This window comes from Euphorbia lathyris, chromosome 2, assembly GCF_963576675.1.
Source record: "Euphorbia lathyris chromosome 2, ddEupLath1.1, whole genome shotgun sequence".
In the NCBI taxonomy this organism is placed as follows: Eukaryota; Viridiplantae; Streptophyta; class Magnoliopsida; order Malpighiales; family Euphorbiaceae; genus Euphorbia; species Euphorbia lathyris.
The window spans coordinates 6510778-6527844 of NC_088911.1; the positions used below are offsets into that span (position 1 = coordinate 6510778).

At 36.3% G+C, this 17067-nt stretch overlaps 1 protein-coding gene and 1 pseudogene across 17 annotated transcripts; both read right to left on the bottom strand.

Moving 5' to 3' along the window:
• Positions 1-6922, bottom strand: part of LOC136216635 (uncharacterized) — a 45033-nt pseudogene extending 38111 nt beyond the window's left edge.
• LOC136220933 (uncharacterized) lies at positions 6361-9709 on the bottom strand. 17 transcript variants are annotated; one of them, XM_066008790.1, is made up of 8 exons: positions 9260-9699; positions 8131-8230; positions 7903-7930; positions 7801-7818; positions 7532-7767; positions 7274-7357; positions 6998-7104; positions 6361-6847 (listed from the first exon to the last, which is right to left on the bottom strand). In XM_066008790.1, exons 3-7 carry the CDS (start codon positions 7914-7916, stop codon positions 7031-7033), a joined length of 426 nt encoding a protein of 141 aa, XP_065864862.1. In that variant the 5' UTR covers positions 7917-7930; positions 8131-8230; positions 9260-9699; the 3' UTR covers positions 6361-6847; positions 6998-7030. The 17 variants fall into 17 exon arrangements, with proteins under 17 accessions (XP_065864862.1, XP_065864846.1, XP_065864853.1 ...); XM_066008774.1 differs by lacking the exons at positions 7903-7930; positions 8131-8230 and having other exon boundaries at positions 9260-9355; positions 9418-9709; XM_066008781.1 differs by lacking the exon at positions 7903-7930 and having other exon boundaries at positions 7532-7818; positions 8131-8248; positions 9260-9332; positions 9418-9704.
• Positions 9710-17067: the final 7358 nt, after the last annotated feature.

Sequence of the window (17067 nt, forward strand, 5' to 3'; positions counted from 1 at the left end):
GTGCTTTGCCATAAGGAGTGAGGGCTTTCAATAATCCCCTTTTCCGCAATCGTTCGAAAACTTTTGCGTAGCTTTGATCAAACTTGGCGAACTGCCTCTTCTCGATAGCGTTAAGTTCAAGCATTTTCACTACGGCTGATTCTGTACTCGCACTTGGCCCTCCGGCACTATATCCAGACTTTGTCCACTTAGTGTAAGCTTTCTTCGGCTCTCCATCCCCTTCAACTGTCAAGGCACAACTATACATCTGATTGAAATCGGTAAAAGGCATATACCGCAACTCATTCTTAATATACGGCAACGTGTTACCAACTACCATTCGGATCTGATCCTGCTCAAGCGGTTTCTGCTTCATGATTGCGGCCTTGGCCCTCCATCTCCTCACAAAATCGGAAAAAGACTCACCAGTTTGTTGCTTAGTACTCTCCAGCTCCTTCAGAGTAACCTCAAGCATAGTGTTGAAACTATATTGGGCGATGAATGACTTTGCCAACTCCTTCCAATCTCTCTTCGTCACCAGCGGCAACGCATGAAACCATACGAGGGCCGCTCCCTCCAGATAGGTATTGAATAGTCCCAGGACTTGATCCTCAGTTAGGATCGTGTGCTTCATTACTGCGACATACTGATTCATGTGAGCCGTGGGATCCCCGGTTCCATCGAATTTCTTCATGTCCGGGAGCCGGAATTTCAAGGGCAAAGCCGTTGCCGACAAGCAGTTCTTCAAATTATAAAAGTCTTGACTCCCGGAACTTCCCCCACGCAGATCCTGCACTTCCTGAGTGATGTGCTGCTTCCACTCCTCTTCCTTAGCCTTCTCTTTCTCAAGCTGTTTCTGGATATAATCCTGATAGTCATCCTCGTTCCCGAAGCGGGGACCGGTGTTCACTTCATTCTCAGCGCATTTGCTACCACTCTTGTTATCCTTCAATGCTAGCTCAGCGAGCTGGGCCAAGATTGTGGCCAACTGATCATTAATGTTGTTCACAGAGTTTTCCAATTCGGCCACCTTTTCGTCGGTCGCAGACATACTAGCAGAACACTGAGTATACTCGGACGAAGATGATTCAGAAGCCACAACTGCCGATTCGGAATTGTCAATTTGTAGCTGATCAAACTGCCTGACTAGCCGGTTTCTCTCGCGAAACCACAACCGCTTAATGATGAAGTCTGCGCGAACGGTATCCATTAGTATGTATGCATGATTCGTGGTGTGTGCGTTTATTATTTACGGATATATAAGATAAGAAGAACAAACGTTAGTCTAATTACACGTATCACAACATCTCTCTTCCACCCTTATTCCTCCACACACTCGTTGGTCCAAGTCTCTTTCCTAGGACTTTGGTTTGGGGCCCACCTTGCGATCCAGGGGACGCGTGATGCCGTCGATTATTGCGGAAAAGTAAATCATTCATCAGACAATACAGTTCGTTTTGACATATCAACGTTTAGTGACTAAGATATCGACCAAGTTGGATTATCCTTTCGGAATAACTCGTCTTTTGTCATTTTGCGAGACGCATTAGTTTGGGTTTTGACTCCCTTTGAGCGCATCTCGGATTTTAGACGTGGTACAAGTTATTCTTCTGGTTCAATCATTCGTTATTGACAATGACTCGTTCCCTTTTATTCGCGTGGGTTCGTGTCTCGATTTTTGGATTACGACGGGATCTTTTGGATCTATCGAGAGACACAACCACGTGTTTGTTTAGTGATGAAATCACTTTTCGGATTTTTTCCTTAGGGAACGGACTCATCGCGTAACGCGTTTGTTTTTAGCGTCAAGGATCCGCTCGCTCGTTTTGGCTACGTGAAAAAGACGGCGAGTCTTATTCGAGCGCACGATAATCCTTCGGCTATTAACAACTCTTTATTTCTTCTAATTTACGGGATATACTATCCTAGCGTGGTTATAGAAAATCAACGTTTCGTTGAATCGCATGCTTATTCGAAGCAGGGATATTACCGCTCTCCTCATTTAGACACGAATTGGGCAAACACGCCAATCGGGCCATATTTCTTGTGGTTTTGGTAACGGTCGAAATGATCGAGCCATTAGTCAAACCCACAGTCTCGTCCATATGGCGCAATTATGCAGCTTAGCTTAATTCGACTTTATGATTTTAAACGGCGTATATACCGGCTTGAGGCACGTATTTAACGGCATTGGTTCATTTTCTTTAACTACCCTCGGGATGGATATACATCGTAGATACAGAATGACTTTGGTCGTTTGTTTATTTTCTTTTATTTTATTTTCTTAGTCACTTTTTGCGGATACGTCCATTTCTCTTTAGAACAACGCAAGGCATAACGTAAGAGCTCGTCTTTTATTCGGAAGGGACGGGCCATGTTTGCAAAACTCTTTACGTTACAACGGGGTCATTCAAAACAGAAATGTTCTTCGTTTTCGTTTCGTCATAATCTCGTTTTATCCCAACCTATTTAAAGAATGTGAATAACGGCTACTGTTAATATAGTCTTTTGAATCGAGGTATAACTATCCTTAATACCAAACCAATTCATACTAATACGTGCTTACGTCATAACGCATTTCCTGAACATGTGCCTTCTTTGGGACACGGAAAGGGACCAGGCGGGTCGCACAAGTTCATTCATACGAGATGACTAAGTCATCTTTAGTTCGAATCGTTTCGATGTTTTGGGGTAGTTTGTATATCGGTTTAAGAGTATATATTAACGTATCGTTTCATTTTCTTTACATATTTTAGGATTAGACACGTATCATGGCAATTTGAAAACACAAACTGATTCATTTATCACATCAAAAATAGTAACGGGTAATCCTATGGCAACTTCTAAGGCTACTATATACTGACACGGCTGATCGCGGGACCTCACAGGACCGCATAAATTCGCCCCTAACGAATGGATGGGGACCCTTTGGCGCCTTACTGTAAGGGGAAACTTACACTAGCTTCTTTCGAGCGACGAATGGACTCTCGCTAGAGGTTTCGCGGAAATTACCCAAAAGGTTTGCAATAATGTGTATGAATGCATACGAAAAGAAATAATACGATTCATCCCCGTTAAGGGCTTAATACACGCCTTCCGGAATCAAATTTCTCGCTTCCCCAGCAGAGTCGCCACTTGTTAGACAAGGTGCCGAACGGCCTCGCCCGGGCGGACCGGGGGGTGGACACCTCATGACGACGTAAGCAGTGATTGGCGCCGAAAGCAACCAATCGTGGAATCAAGCTGCTCGACAGGACCGGAGATATGGAAGAGTCGCCACCCACGAATGGGAAAATGAACACCGATCCCTTGCGGGAGACCGGTGAGGGTTCGGGAAACTTAGGTACGAGCCGAGAAGGCTAGCTCCTTTCCGGAGAAAGGCTACTAGGCACCCCGACATCGCCCGGTTATGAACCACCGGCCTCCTACTCAGCGTGTTAGGCGATAACGGACTAATCGCATATTTCTTTAAGTTTAAAATTCATTTAAAACCTTTTCTTTCTCGCTTTGAAAACCGTTTTGAGCATGTTATTTGAAAGCCATTTTAGTAAAGAATCACCCATTTTGCATAAATTTAAAGTATATAGGAGAGAGAGGAGGAGAAGAAAGAATTGATTTATTCAAAGTGTGATTTTATGTTTTAGACTATATTACATCTATGCTAATCTCACTCCCAAAAACGAGTTTATTTACATGGTTCGTACCTTAATCGCCGTTGGAACGATTTAGGTACGTTTCAAAGCCCTGTTAATGATGATTACTCGAATCGCCGTTGGAACGACTTGAGCATTTGAAAACGTTGAGCAAACAGTTTTAGTCTAAAAACGTGATTAAGCATACAAGTCAATTTATTTTGTACAAAACCATTTAGTTAGGAAAGCAATTCAAAACTTCATTATTTACAACGAAACAATTTACAATGTTCGCTTAATCCGTCGTTGGAACGGATTAAGGTTTCAACACGTGATGTTTTGGAAACGGTTTAAAAATGACAAAAAAAGTTATTTACACTTTAGGAATATCTAGAAAAACTTTTAATTTAGACAAACAACTTGAAATCTCTTTTTGTCTTTTATTTTCCCCTTTTCACTCAATTAACCTTTACTTGAATATATTTACAAGAATGAACCATTTAAATCCCCAAAATTCACCAAATAAAACAAATTTGAAATATATACATATAAAGGTCAAAAAGTGAAGTGAATATACATATATACATATATATATATACATTTTTATCTAAAAATAAGGATATATCTATAGATTAAAAAAAATAAATAAAAGATACTAAATATATGTATAATAATGATAATGAAAAATACTAAGTATAATACACTTTTATCCTAATTAAAAACATGTAAAGCAATGAACAAAGTTCATTAAGAATAAGAAAATAAACCTTATATCCCAAAATAACTATTATAATAAATATATAGAAAATAACCCTCCCCAAATATACATTAAACATCAAAATAACATCTAATTATCCCCAAAACGTCTACTAATTAATTACCCCAAAATGCCCAAGTAAATAACCCTCTAAAATAATACCCAATATAGTTTAAATGAGTTAAAAGAAAATATATACATATAGTTTTGCAAAATCAAATTAATGAAAAGGATACCCAAATGTACAAAATAAATAAATACATAATAAGTAATTATTAGTTATATACCTCAAAAATAATTTTAAAAAACATATTGCATAATTATACATATACATATACAAGAATAAATGTCAAAAAAGATGAGAAAAATGTTGAAAATGGGGTTTTTTTAAGTTCCAGCAGCTTTACGACGAAAATTCCGTCACTAAACTGCCTTTACCGACAGAAACGGAAGAATTACAGAAACAGCTCCTATATTTTCCAAATTTATTAAAAAGCTTTAGATCTGATCTAATCTATCATTTTGGCCACCGAACTATCCAAATCGGGTCATAGTCTATAACGGAGCATTCCAAAACGATGTTTTATTTCAAAACGTTAATCAAAAATATTTTTAAATTTTAGATCTACAACGTTTTAGTCCCGAACTACCCTTAAATCGGATCACGGTTCGTATTGGGACTTAAAACGAGGTTTTCCGTTTCAAATCAAAACCAAAGATTTATTTAATGAAAACATGAAATTAATTCAACAAATCTAAACAATAAAAGTGCAAAAACAAATAAATAAATAGATCTAAACAACAAAAGGAGATGAATAAATAAACGGGTCTAGTTCCTCGGATTATTACCTCTCAATCGGTAATAGGAATGCCAAATCAAGTCGATTGATAGTGTTTTGAGTCGGATTTTTTTGTGTTTTTGCTTTGTTCGGGTCTCGGGGAATTTTTCCAGAGGTTCGGATTTTTTTTCTCTCCATTTTGCCTTGGACTTCATCCTATTTATAGGCAAATAGAGCCCCAAACTTCATTTATTTTTGACTCCAAACCAACTTGGAGCCAATGGCAAGCTAGATGAGCTTATTCATCATTATCTTTATTGTTATGATTATTATTGTTATTATTATGATTATTATTTTATTTTATTTTTATTATTTTATTTTATTTTTTAAAAAAAGAAAAATAAAAGCACTTGGCTTTGGCCAAGTGCAGCGAAATTGCACTTGGCCAAAAGCCAAGTGCTATTGGGCTGGGCCTGGCGGCCCAGCCCCGTCACGGGCCGTCCAACGGCCCGTGACGAAAATAGCGGCCAGGGGCCGCGTTTATATATATAATAATAAAAAAATAAAAATAAATAGTTAAACAAATAAAATACACCTAAAATTAACCAAAATCCATAACGATTTTCAGCGAAAATGATTTTTGTCAAAACCAATTTTATAAAATTAGCTTTTTATAAAATCGATCTTTTTACAAAACCATGTATATATTTTTTGGATATATATTTTTTGGATTGCTCGAATACCAAAATAAAACCCTCTATCGTCCCGAGATTTTATTAATAATAAAATTAATAGGAAAAGGGCGTGAAATACCCCGAACTCGGCGAGACGATTTAAGATTTCACTCGCGGAACCGATTCGCCCGTCATCTCGATTCGATTTCCGAATTCGATCAAACCGGTCTTCACGGTTCCTTCGAACAACGTTTTTTTTTTTTTTTTTTATTGACTCATCATTTATTTCAATCGACTGATTTGGATCCCTTTTCATGATTTTTCTTCATCGATCCTCCGACCCCGGTGTCTACAACCGGCCATACACCATAGTGGGAGGTCACCTATAAGTTCGTACATATTAGTGAGACAAATTGAAGTTTGTACACCAAAGTGTGAAATGAGGTAAAGGTTGTACACCATTCATGAAATTTACCCGCCAATTAGCTGCAAACTCCACTTATTATCACTCAGAAGCGAATAAAATACGGAAAAAGACAAAAAGAAAAAGGCAATTTCTAACACAACAAGGCAATCTACTGACCACAGCCGATTAACAGGACACATTGTTAGACACTATTGACATTATTATCATTTTTATTACATTTATATATATATATATATGCATATATAACATAATACAGTTTTGATACCATAACAAGAATTGCCAGAATCTAAAGAATTCAATGATTGGAAATAAATCAAGAAGTCTAATCCCTTAGCAAAAATGGAATTAGAAAAATAATAAGACGAAAGCACCTTAGTAGTCTGGCAGAGACGAGAATAAGCAGGATTAGGCTTAGCTTTGTGGTATCTGGACTCCAATTCCTGCTGAGAGGAAGGAACAAACCTAGGAGCATTCTTCCATGGCCCAATAGTCCTTTCCTTTCCAAATACTTTGTAAGGGCGTCTAATATCTCCATAAACGTTATCACCCAACCAAATGAAAATTTGGGGATCGAAGTCAGTTGAGGCCTTCCATATAGGCTACATAAAACAAAAAGACAATTGTTCCATTACTCTACCGAGATTGAAAGCTAACAAAATGATCAATAACGCCATCTATGATCCATGAAAAAAAAACTCAGTTATCAGAGTAAGAATTGAAGGATTAGTACTGTAGCAGAGAGAGATTACCTGTTATGCCTTGTATTTTATCCGTTCCTTTAATCAAAATAACAAATATCCCCTTTTTTTTAACCAAGTCTCTAAATCCAAGGTTTCAGCAATTGCCTTCTCGTCTCCTACATAACTTGCACGAACACCATTAGGACCTCATTAAAACAAAATAACTACTTCGATCTTTTAACTTGTTGTAGAAAAATATTGTAAGGCCTCATGTATTCTAACATAGTGTGATTATATGATCAAAATACGAAAAGAGAAGTAGTGAAAAGAGCAGCCAATTGTTACCTTTCATGGTGGTTGGTCCTTGCAACCAGAGCTCCCCTCGCTGGCTAGGAGGCAAGGCTGAACAGGAACACCCTCTAACACAAGCTGAACAGGAACACAAAGATCCACTAAAATCAAGCAAGTAAAGATACACAAGAAGAGAATAATGCATCTCTATGTAAGCCAACTCTAACCATGAAAAGGAGCAAAATAATCCTCTGAATCTATCTTGATGCCTTAGGTAACCTAAGCCTGAGTTACGTTAGGTGTACAACTTACTCATACTAACTTTCTCCCGGTGCTCAAATCGGTACATTTGCATTCCTTTAGTCACAGAGTGACTTTGCATGCCTGATGTTGCTGTGGTATTGCTTGATAAGGACGAAGCCTCTATTGATTCTGATCTCGGGGTCTTTATTACAGGCAGAGCAAGAATTGCTCTGTCATCGGAGGTGCTCCAGCAAACCTTTGAGCGCCTCCAATAGAGTGAAACAATGTCTGTTAACTCAAGACTTCCACTTGTACAGCTCAATTCTACCTGCCCCAAACCATGAGTGGAATTTGCCCTGTTTTTGAGCAATAGGAGTTAAATTGCTTCCTCAAAAAGGGACTTACCTCAAGAAAACTAAAATTGTACAGCTCAATTCTACCTGGCCCAAACCATGAGTGGAATTTACCCTGTTTTTGAGCAATAGGAGTTAAATTGCTTCCACAAAAAGGGACTTACCTCAAGAAAACTAAAATTCTAACCAGTTAAACAATGATAGCTTCCACATAAGCTTGTATTTCTCTTTTTAGCATGTATATTAAAATGGTAGAGCAATCATCCTCTCCACGTCTTCAATATAAATATTTACACTAAGAAGGATAGAGTTTACCCTTGTTTTTGAGTTTGTAATACTGCAGGACAGAACATAGAAGAGCTTGGAAATCTAGAAAAATATACCATAGAGCACAACACAACTTTTTGGTGCCACTCTGCAAATACAAAGAGAGCTACAATGATTCAAGTTTAGAAAGATCTCCACTTGCATCTCCTATATAAATTCTATTAATAAATAAAGTTATTAGGATTTGCGCGCTCAATCACTTGGTCTAAAAGGTTCCATCATATAACTTATGTTGAAGTTCTATTAATAAATGAAGTTACAGATTTGAACTCTTGATTGATTTAAGAGGCTATAACATCATGTCTATGAACCAACTAATCTCATAAATAACACCCAAAATGTAGCATACATATTGAATGCTTGAAATGTAAAAGCCATTTGAAAGAGGAATTGATTCTATGAACCATCTCCTATACATAATGAATGCTTGAAATTGTTAAGGAAGGTAGCAGCAATGTTGTCCAAGTTAAAGAGATCAGTGTTTCAAAGGGAAATTCGAGGAAGGTACATATCAGTATCTCGAATGAGTACAGAGAAATAGTTATTTACTGGTGTTGATTTCGGTGTTTACGTGCTGCATAGCCCATGCCAAAGAAAATTCTTCTTTTTAGTTAAACTTTAGATCACAACTATAATCATTGGTTTGAAAACAATACTATGATACAATTAATCTATAATACTACAAGCACTTGCCTTTCTTGATTCATATCATACTTAAAGGGAAACATATAATTTACAATAAGTCGACCATATCATACTTAAGAACAAATAGGACTTTTATCGAACACTTGGGCTGCAAAACGAGCAACGTAAAATGTAACCTAAAGCAATCACCTTTTACCCCAATCAAACATGTATTTCAATAAGATAAGCCAACTACTTCATACTAGATTATTTCATTCAACAAGCTATTCTCAACCACAAACATTATCAAAACCATTCAACTAGCAATTCCTATTCTCAAATTTGAACCAGTCAAATCTTACATTCAAAATTGCAAAGAAAAGAAATGAGGAGCCAAGAGAAAACAGAATCCTTAACAAGAAATCCCTAAAACTATAATTAACACAACAAACAATTAATTAACCTCAATTAGATCTATGATTTTTCAGCGCACCTACTATCAAGTCCCAATCGAGAGACTGAGCGGTGAGATTGTCGATACTCTAGAGAGCTGGACTGCTGTCTGTCTGCTTCTAGATGATGAGTTGGACTGCAAGTGAGAGTTGAGACAGTGCAAAAAAAAACATGAGAAGAAGAAGATGGATTACTTACAGTGCCGTCGGAGAGAAGGAGGCAAGGCGATTGATCATGATGGAAACCCAGACCTAGCCCTAGGTCGAACAGGAAGCTCAATGTTAGGTCGAAGAAGCAGTGAGAAGAGAAGACCGAGTGAGAAGCCCAGATCTAGGTTAATCCCATTTCAAAGGTTTTTTTTTTTTTGTCTGAATCCTCAAGATAATCGGAGGGAAACAATTTTGTCTAATTTGAGGAAAATGAAATAAGTGGAGGGAATATTTATGTGAATTGGGGAACCACCGGACTCGGTGTGTAATGCCCCATGGAGTAAGCTTTGGTAGATGGACTGTCCTCCGAAAGTAAAAAACTTCTTGTGGCGTGCTGCATGGAATGTTATTCCAACAAAGGTAACTCTCTATAATCACCATGTTGATATTGATGTACGGTGTCCCCTTTGCCAGAATCAGGATGAAACTCTACTTCACACCCTCTATCAATGTCTGTATCTGGATCGTGTCTGGCAATCTCCAAGTATGCTTACTGTCAGAAATTCTCAGCTTGTACCCAGTACAAACTGGTGGATAGAAGAGATTGATAACCGAAGTTCAGAAAGTGCAGGTCGATGGGCAGTCGTACTGTGGTACGTCTGGTTCTGCAGAAACCGTTGGCTGTGGGAAAAGAAACGTGTACCTCCCGAACAGATACTTAATCGGGCTGCTGAATACTGGCAAGCGTGGAAAGCTGCTACCACTTCTGATCTGCCCCGTACGGTTCCGCAATGTCGAAATAATGTTGAGCGTTGGATCAGACCTGGTGCAGGAGTAAAAGTGAACTTTGATGCTGCTATTTGTCGGGTCGGGTTTATCGGCGTTGGAGCATGCATTCGCAACAGCGATGGCCATTTTGTGGCTGGAAGATATAGGCAAATTCTGGGTTTGTTTACACCAGCAGTCGCAGAAGCCATCGCATGTCGAGAGGCATTGGGTTGGATCAAAGACAGAGGGGATTCAGAGGTTTGTGTGGAGGGGGATGCGCAAATAATCATCCAAGCGTTAAATCTAGAAGCTGAAGACGACAATTCTCATCTTGGTTTGGTTCTTACTGACTGTCGAGAGTTAGTAGGTTCAATTCCCTTTAGCTCTTTCCGTTTTGTGCGAAGAGAGGCCAATCGGGTTGCGCACGAAATGGCTAGGCTAGGATTATCAAGTTCAGCTACGATTGTAACCAATTTTCCCCCGAGTTCGATTGTAAGCCTTTTGGCTATTGATTCTTAGATTTATACAATTCATTTATTCATTCAAAAAAAAAGTTATGTGAATTGGGGGCAAAAATGAAAATGGTAGATTATGCATGAGTGGTTACATCTAGTGAGTGATTTTTTTTTCTTACAGTACAAATAACGAGTGGAATGTTAATGAAGTTAAGAAAAAATCAATATTTTAGTCAATAATAGTAGGGTTGCTCATTAAATGTATTAAAACCATATTTTTAATGAGTGGATAGTAAACCCATATTAAATTTTGGTCATTGAAACCTTTTTTTTTTTTTGTAGTGAGTAAATAAATAGCAATTTCTCGTGCTTTATTTCACTTATGTCAATTATTTAGTTTCTAGCTATTTTTTAGCACTTTTATGTAGTTTTTAGGGTAAATTTCAAATAAAACCCATGTGGTTTCACTAATTTTCAGATAAAAGATTGTGATTTACTTTTTTTCAAGGTAAGGACTGATGTTTTCAACTTTAGCAAAATAAGGATTTTTTCGATTGATACTATTAAAATCACCCTTGACGACTTCAAAAATGGCATATTTTAAGAACTACTAATATTCTAAGTAACTTTAATTCTTCAACTTTTTTATTTTGAGATTATTTAGATGATGTTTGGTAAAGAGAGAGAAAGTTAATGTTTAGAAAGAGAAAGTTTCAGAAAAGATTATTTTCAAAAATCGAAAATGTAGTTCCATAGCAAATATGACATTGAACAACTTTAATTCTTGAAAATTTTTATTTTCAGGTCGTTAAAAATGATTTTAATAGCATTAATCCAAACGGTCCTTGTTTTCTTAAAAGTGTGAAACATCAATTCTCGTTTTGACAAAAAGTAAACCACAATCCTTTATCTGAAAATTAGTAAAACCACAAAGGTTTTATTTGAAATTTACCCTAGTTTTTATGTCATTTTTAATAAAATAATGTCAAGTTAAGCACTCACCTAAATTTTTCTTTAATCTTTTGGGCTAATTGATTCACCAAATGTCAGTATGAATCAATTTGGTACTTCAGGCCTAAGTTTGGTGAATCAATTTAGCCTTAGAACTAATGTTTTTGGAGTTTTAATGTGATGTTGCAGGTCAAATACGAAAGGGGCGAGACCATCAAACACATAAAGGAAAAGAAATTCGTGTTTGGGGACCCTTGGGAGCCAGCTCGGCGAGCTGGACCTCCGAATCAGTCATAAGCGCAACTTTAATGGTTGGAGGGTTGCACACCCTCCAACCATTCTACCTCACCCATTTCTAACAACTCTCTCCACAAAACAACTCCACAAAAAATCTTATATAATGGTTAGTCACTATCACAATATTCAATGGGTCCCACATGTTATATAATATTTTATATCTTTTATAATAATAATAAATTAATATTAATTGAATAAAAAATATTTCAATTAAAATTAAAAGCGTAATATAAATTTTTTATTTCAATTTTAATTGATATTAATAATTAATGAAAGTACAAAATATATTAAAAACTGAAAATTACAACGTAAAAGTAATATTGACTAATATTGACTGTATTTGTTATGGAAAGTTTGGATTTGTTGTATTTTGAGAAATAAGAGTAATATTGATTATATCCATTGTGAAACTCCATTTGAAAATAAATATTAAGAATAAAAAAATATAGTTTATTGTGAATTAAATGAGATATTTTGTGGGGTTTAAAAAAAATTACTTTTACACAATTTACAAAACATAACCACTGTATATTTTTATTTTATAATAAATCTTTTTCAACAAAAATAAAAGAATTAACAAAATTATTCTCTTCTACAAATTATAACCATAAGATATACTATATTAATTTAAAATGTTTATTTTGTTCCCAAAAAGCTATTGATGGCATTTGTGCGAAAAGAATATACAGGACCCACATTGCAGACAATTGAAATTTGATGGAACGCGCGTTTGAACTCCACGGAACCATTCATCCTCTTCACATGCAAGGCGCGTTGCTTCACCTTCAATTTCCTTGCTTCCCTTGCTATTTTCTTGTTTGGTCCTGGAGAGTCGCCCAATCCAAGCGAATCGTTTTTGTGCTTCTCTAATGGTTGGGGTCTCTGGAGTAAATTACACCAATGGTATCTGAACTTTACTTTAATTTACACTTTGGTACTTAGATTACATTTTATCTCAAAAATATATCCAAAGTAACGATGACCAGACAATTAAGTATATTTTACCGGTTAATGGCCGGTCAATGCGATTTTGAGAAATAAATTACGCTGATGGTACCTGAACTTTACCCGAATTCACATTTTGGTACCTAGATTTTATTTTGTCCAAAAAATACACTTCAAGTAAAGATGACTCAATATTTTAGTATATTTGACCAATCAGTGATTGATCAATCCGAGTTTGACCATTTTAAATTAAAAATTGAGACCAATCATACACTCAATTAACATAAAAATTATAATACTGTCATTTAGCTCATAAATGACAATATTATAATTTTATGTTAATTGAGTGTATGGTGAGTCCCAATGTTTAGTTCATGTTACCCGGTCACTAACCGATCAAATGAACTAAACCTTTCAGTCACCTTTACTTGTGTTATGTTTTTAGGATAAAATAAAATTCAGGTACCGAAGTGTGAATTATGGTAAAGTTCGGGTACCATTAATGCAATTAACTCATGAAACTCGCGTTCACCGGTCATAACCGGTAAAAATATACTAAATTGTCCGGTCATCGTTAGTTCAGGTATATTTTTGTGACAAAATATAATCTAGGTACCAAAATGTAAACTATGTAAAGTTGAGGTACCATTGGTGTAGTTTACCCGGAGTCTCTGCCAAATTGTAAATTGGTACCCCAACCATACCATTAGAGTTGCTCTAAGTGACAGATTCAAACCCAATTTTAAGTGGGATTGAGTCTATTAAATCCTATTTGAATTATGTAACATAAACTTGAGTATTTTTAGGTTTTCTTTTGCCTATTTAAAGACCCTAGGTGTTCCTTCCCAAGGCACCATGTAAAAATCCATCAATAGTTTTTATCATTCTGTAATTAGTTTTTTTTATCTTTTGCCTTCTAATTTAGTCTTCCCCTACCTTGAAAATTCATCCCAAATTCCTCCATCTGCCATTGAAGCACCAAGGTTCCATCTCCATCTTCAAGGGGTTCCCAATGTTCCATCCTCCAGTCCCAGAAAGATGATTTCTTAGTCGATAAGTTTCCAAAAGGGATTTCCTATTCTCTTTAGTTTATCTGTTTACTTTAGATCCTTCCTATGTATTCTGGGTTGGTTGTATCTATGACAATCATTATTCCATCTTTAATATAAGTTTTATATTTGATTTCTCAATTAATTTCTCATTCTATCTGTTTATGCTTAGCTTAATTGGTTTAAATCATTCAAAAGTCCAAACAGCGAGTCGAATTTGATTGTCTGTAATCAAAGAACCTGTGAAATTGACAACTTTATAGTTGATAAGACCCAAATTCTTGAACCTTAGAGCTAGCTCAGCCTGTAACAAAGGAATTGCGTGCTAGGGATCCTAGAAGGATAAGTAGGTTTAATCGCCTTAGGCTTAAGCAACTAAGAATAGGTAATTGTTTAATTAGATTGAATCTTATATTATCAGGGCCGATCCTGAGATTATAGAGGCCCAGGGGCGAAGTAGCAAATGAGGGTCCTCAAGTAAAAAATAAAGTAAAAAAATCAATTATGTAAAGTTTTCACAATCTGCTATTTTGACAAACTCAAGAATTGTAAATACTGACATCAACAATTTTGGCAAAATCATTTGCAACAATTCTGTATTTTTTTATAAAATTTTATTTTTCGACCCCTCTCCCCCCTTGTGTCTAGATGTGTTCTGCGATTTATTTAGGCCTAGTATTATTTCTTTAACTGTTTCACATTTTAAGATTTAATTTCTATATTGTTATTTTTTTGAAAAAATATTATTTTTGGGCCCCTACATTCCTTGGGCTCTGGGCAGGCGCCCCTCCTGCCCATGCACAGAGACGGCCCTGTATATTATCGTATCATTCCATTCACTGCTTGATTAATTACCTAGCTTAAGATCACTTTAGGAGTAGATTAACTTAATTACAAACCCTCAATCCAATTTTCCACCGCCTAGATAGCATTAGAAGCCTAGTAGTTTGGTACTTGCGGTATAAATCTTGTGGATTCGATACTTGAACTTGTCTAGATTATTACTTGATAATGACGGGGTATACTTATCCCTTAGTGAGCCCTTGAACGTCAGCTCGGGGTGCATCATAATACATATTCATTTTCATATTTATGTAAATCCAATAGAGTGATAGTACTTCAACTGTGTTCTATATTAGAACCAATTTTCTATTTGTAAATTAGAAGCTCTGTTGTTTGCTTCGGTTATAGGCAAATAACTAGAGAGATAGATAGCTGATAACATCTGAATATTATATGGGGAAAAATCCCTGAGGATCCACATAATCAAAGGACTAAATAGCATTTAAAACGTAATCAAGCGGCCAAGATACGCCAGCTAGATGGCGTACAAAGAAAAGATATATGCCCTAAGAGGGCCACAACATGTAGATATGTCATGTGAAGGCCAAGAGTCTTCCCGAGGTCCGCCTTCGCCAAAGAGAGGAGGTCCGCTATTCAGCTTTGACTAGCTCAGGGGTGTTGGCGCCGACTTTTAGGAGAAAACGGACATCATTAATAACTAGAAACAGCTCAATAAATGAGCTAACAGCCAGTCATAGATAATGTAACAATCTTACCTTAAGAGAGCATTAAACAAAAGGCTTTCTAGTTACTAATCGATGGTTACTAAATCCTAGTATAAATAAGCCATGCCCCAAGGTATTGAGGTACACAGATTATGCTAACCCTACATTGTGATTATTGTTTTATTCTAAAGATTGTTACTAACTTTAGCATCGGAGTGTCCCGGCCGATCCCAACGGCGTCCCACAAGAAGATCTCCAGTCAGAGATAATCAGCAGGATATTAATAGCTGAATGCGAGTGTAAAGGAAGGTACTTTACAGAAGTTATGTCTATTGTATAAAGATTTGTGCTTAGTGGATTAAAGCTCAGAAGAATGTACTTTGAGGAGTGGACGTAGGCGAGAGGCCGAACCAGTATAAATCTCCCGAGTAACATATTTTTAACTCTGCCTTTATCACTTCTGATTATATTGTTTGCTCTAACTTATTTATCTTACTCATAAGCTCCGAACATTGTGCGTCATTTAAACTACTAATCTTGAGAAGTCAGAAGCTCTACTAAAACGAGTTGTCATCTGAGCGCATTTATTAGAAGCGAAATCAAGCTCAATAGACTAATTAACTCAGTAAACTGAACTTGCCTCTGACTCTGAAGCTTGTCTCTGTGCTAAGCCATTAAACGCCAAGTGAGAAATTTATAAAAGGTTGAAATTACTAATGGTTCCATTCACCCTTTTGGAACTAATCTAACTTTATAAGGGACCAATAAACCTCTAGTCACAAAAGAAAACCTAAGTTCCCATTTGGGCAAAATAAAAACACTGACAAGTATCTCGTGTTGTATATGTGTTGAAAAAAAAAAGTTAAATATTTCATAAAATGTAACAACATTTGATGTCCAAAATATAATTTAAATTGGTACAAAATACAAAATCCTTTATTTTTAAATGATAGGGATAAGGTTTAATTTGTCTGTAATGTTTTTGAGAGAAGTGCAGATTTACCTTAATGTTTGAAATTGTGCAATTTTACCTTTAATGTTGCCAAACAAATTCAATTTTACCCTTATATAATAGAAAATTTAAACCGACTCTTATACTACTATTTAATTCGTTATTTAACTATTATACCAGACCTTTCAAACATCAATTATATCTAAAATATTTATTCTGTTACTAACACAGTTACAAATAACTTGTTGAAATGATAATATTTAAGTCTATAAGATACAAGTTAATCATAAAAAAAATTGCATAAAATGTTTACCATGTTATTAAAACATGTATAAACAACCCGTCAAAATACACACAACTGTTTTATTTTATTGATAAATTTGTTTGGAAGATTCGATGTGATAGTCGAATAATTGTTAAGTTAGTTCAAATTTTCTATTGTGTAGGGGTAAAATTGAACTTTCTTGATAATATTAGTGTCACGACCCATCCCACGGACCGTGACCGGCACTAGAAAACGGGTAAGGTCAAGCTACCGGAACCCGTAGCAAGCCTTAATATAATATACGATCAACCTTATCAATAGTCTTAACATAATTTAATATTAAAATCTTCAAAAAAAAAAACACAACATAATCCTCAAACTAGTACTGCGGTCTAGACCTGTCCACGGGCCCGGGTACCCGCCCGGCCCGTGTCCCTTGGACCGGGCTTGGACAATAAAAATTGTTCATCGGTCCAGCCCGGCCCAGGCCCGTCAAAGCCCGCCTATTT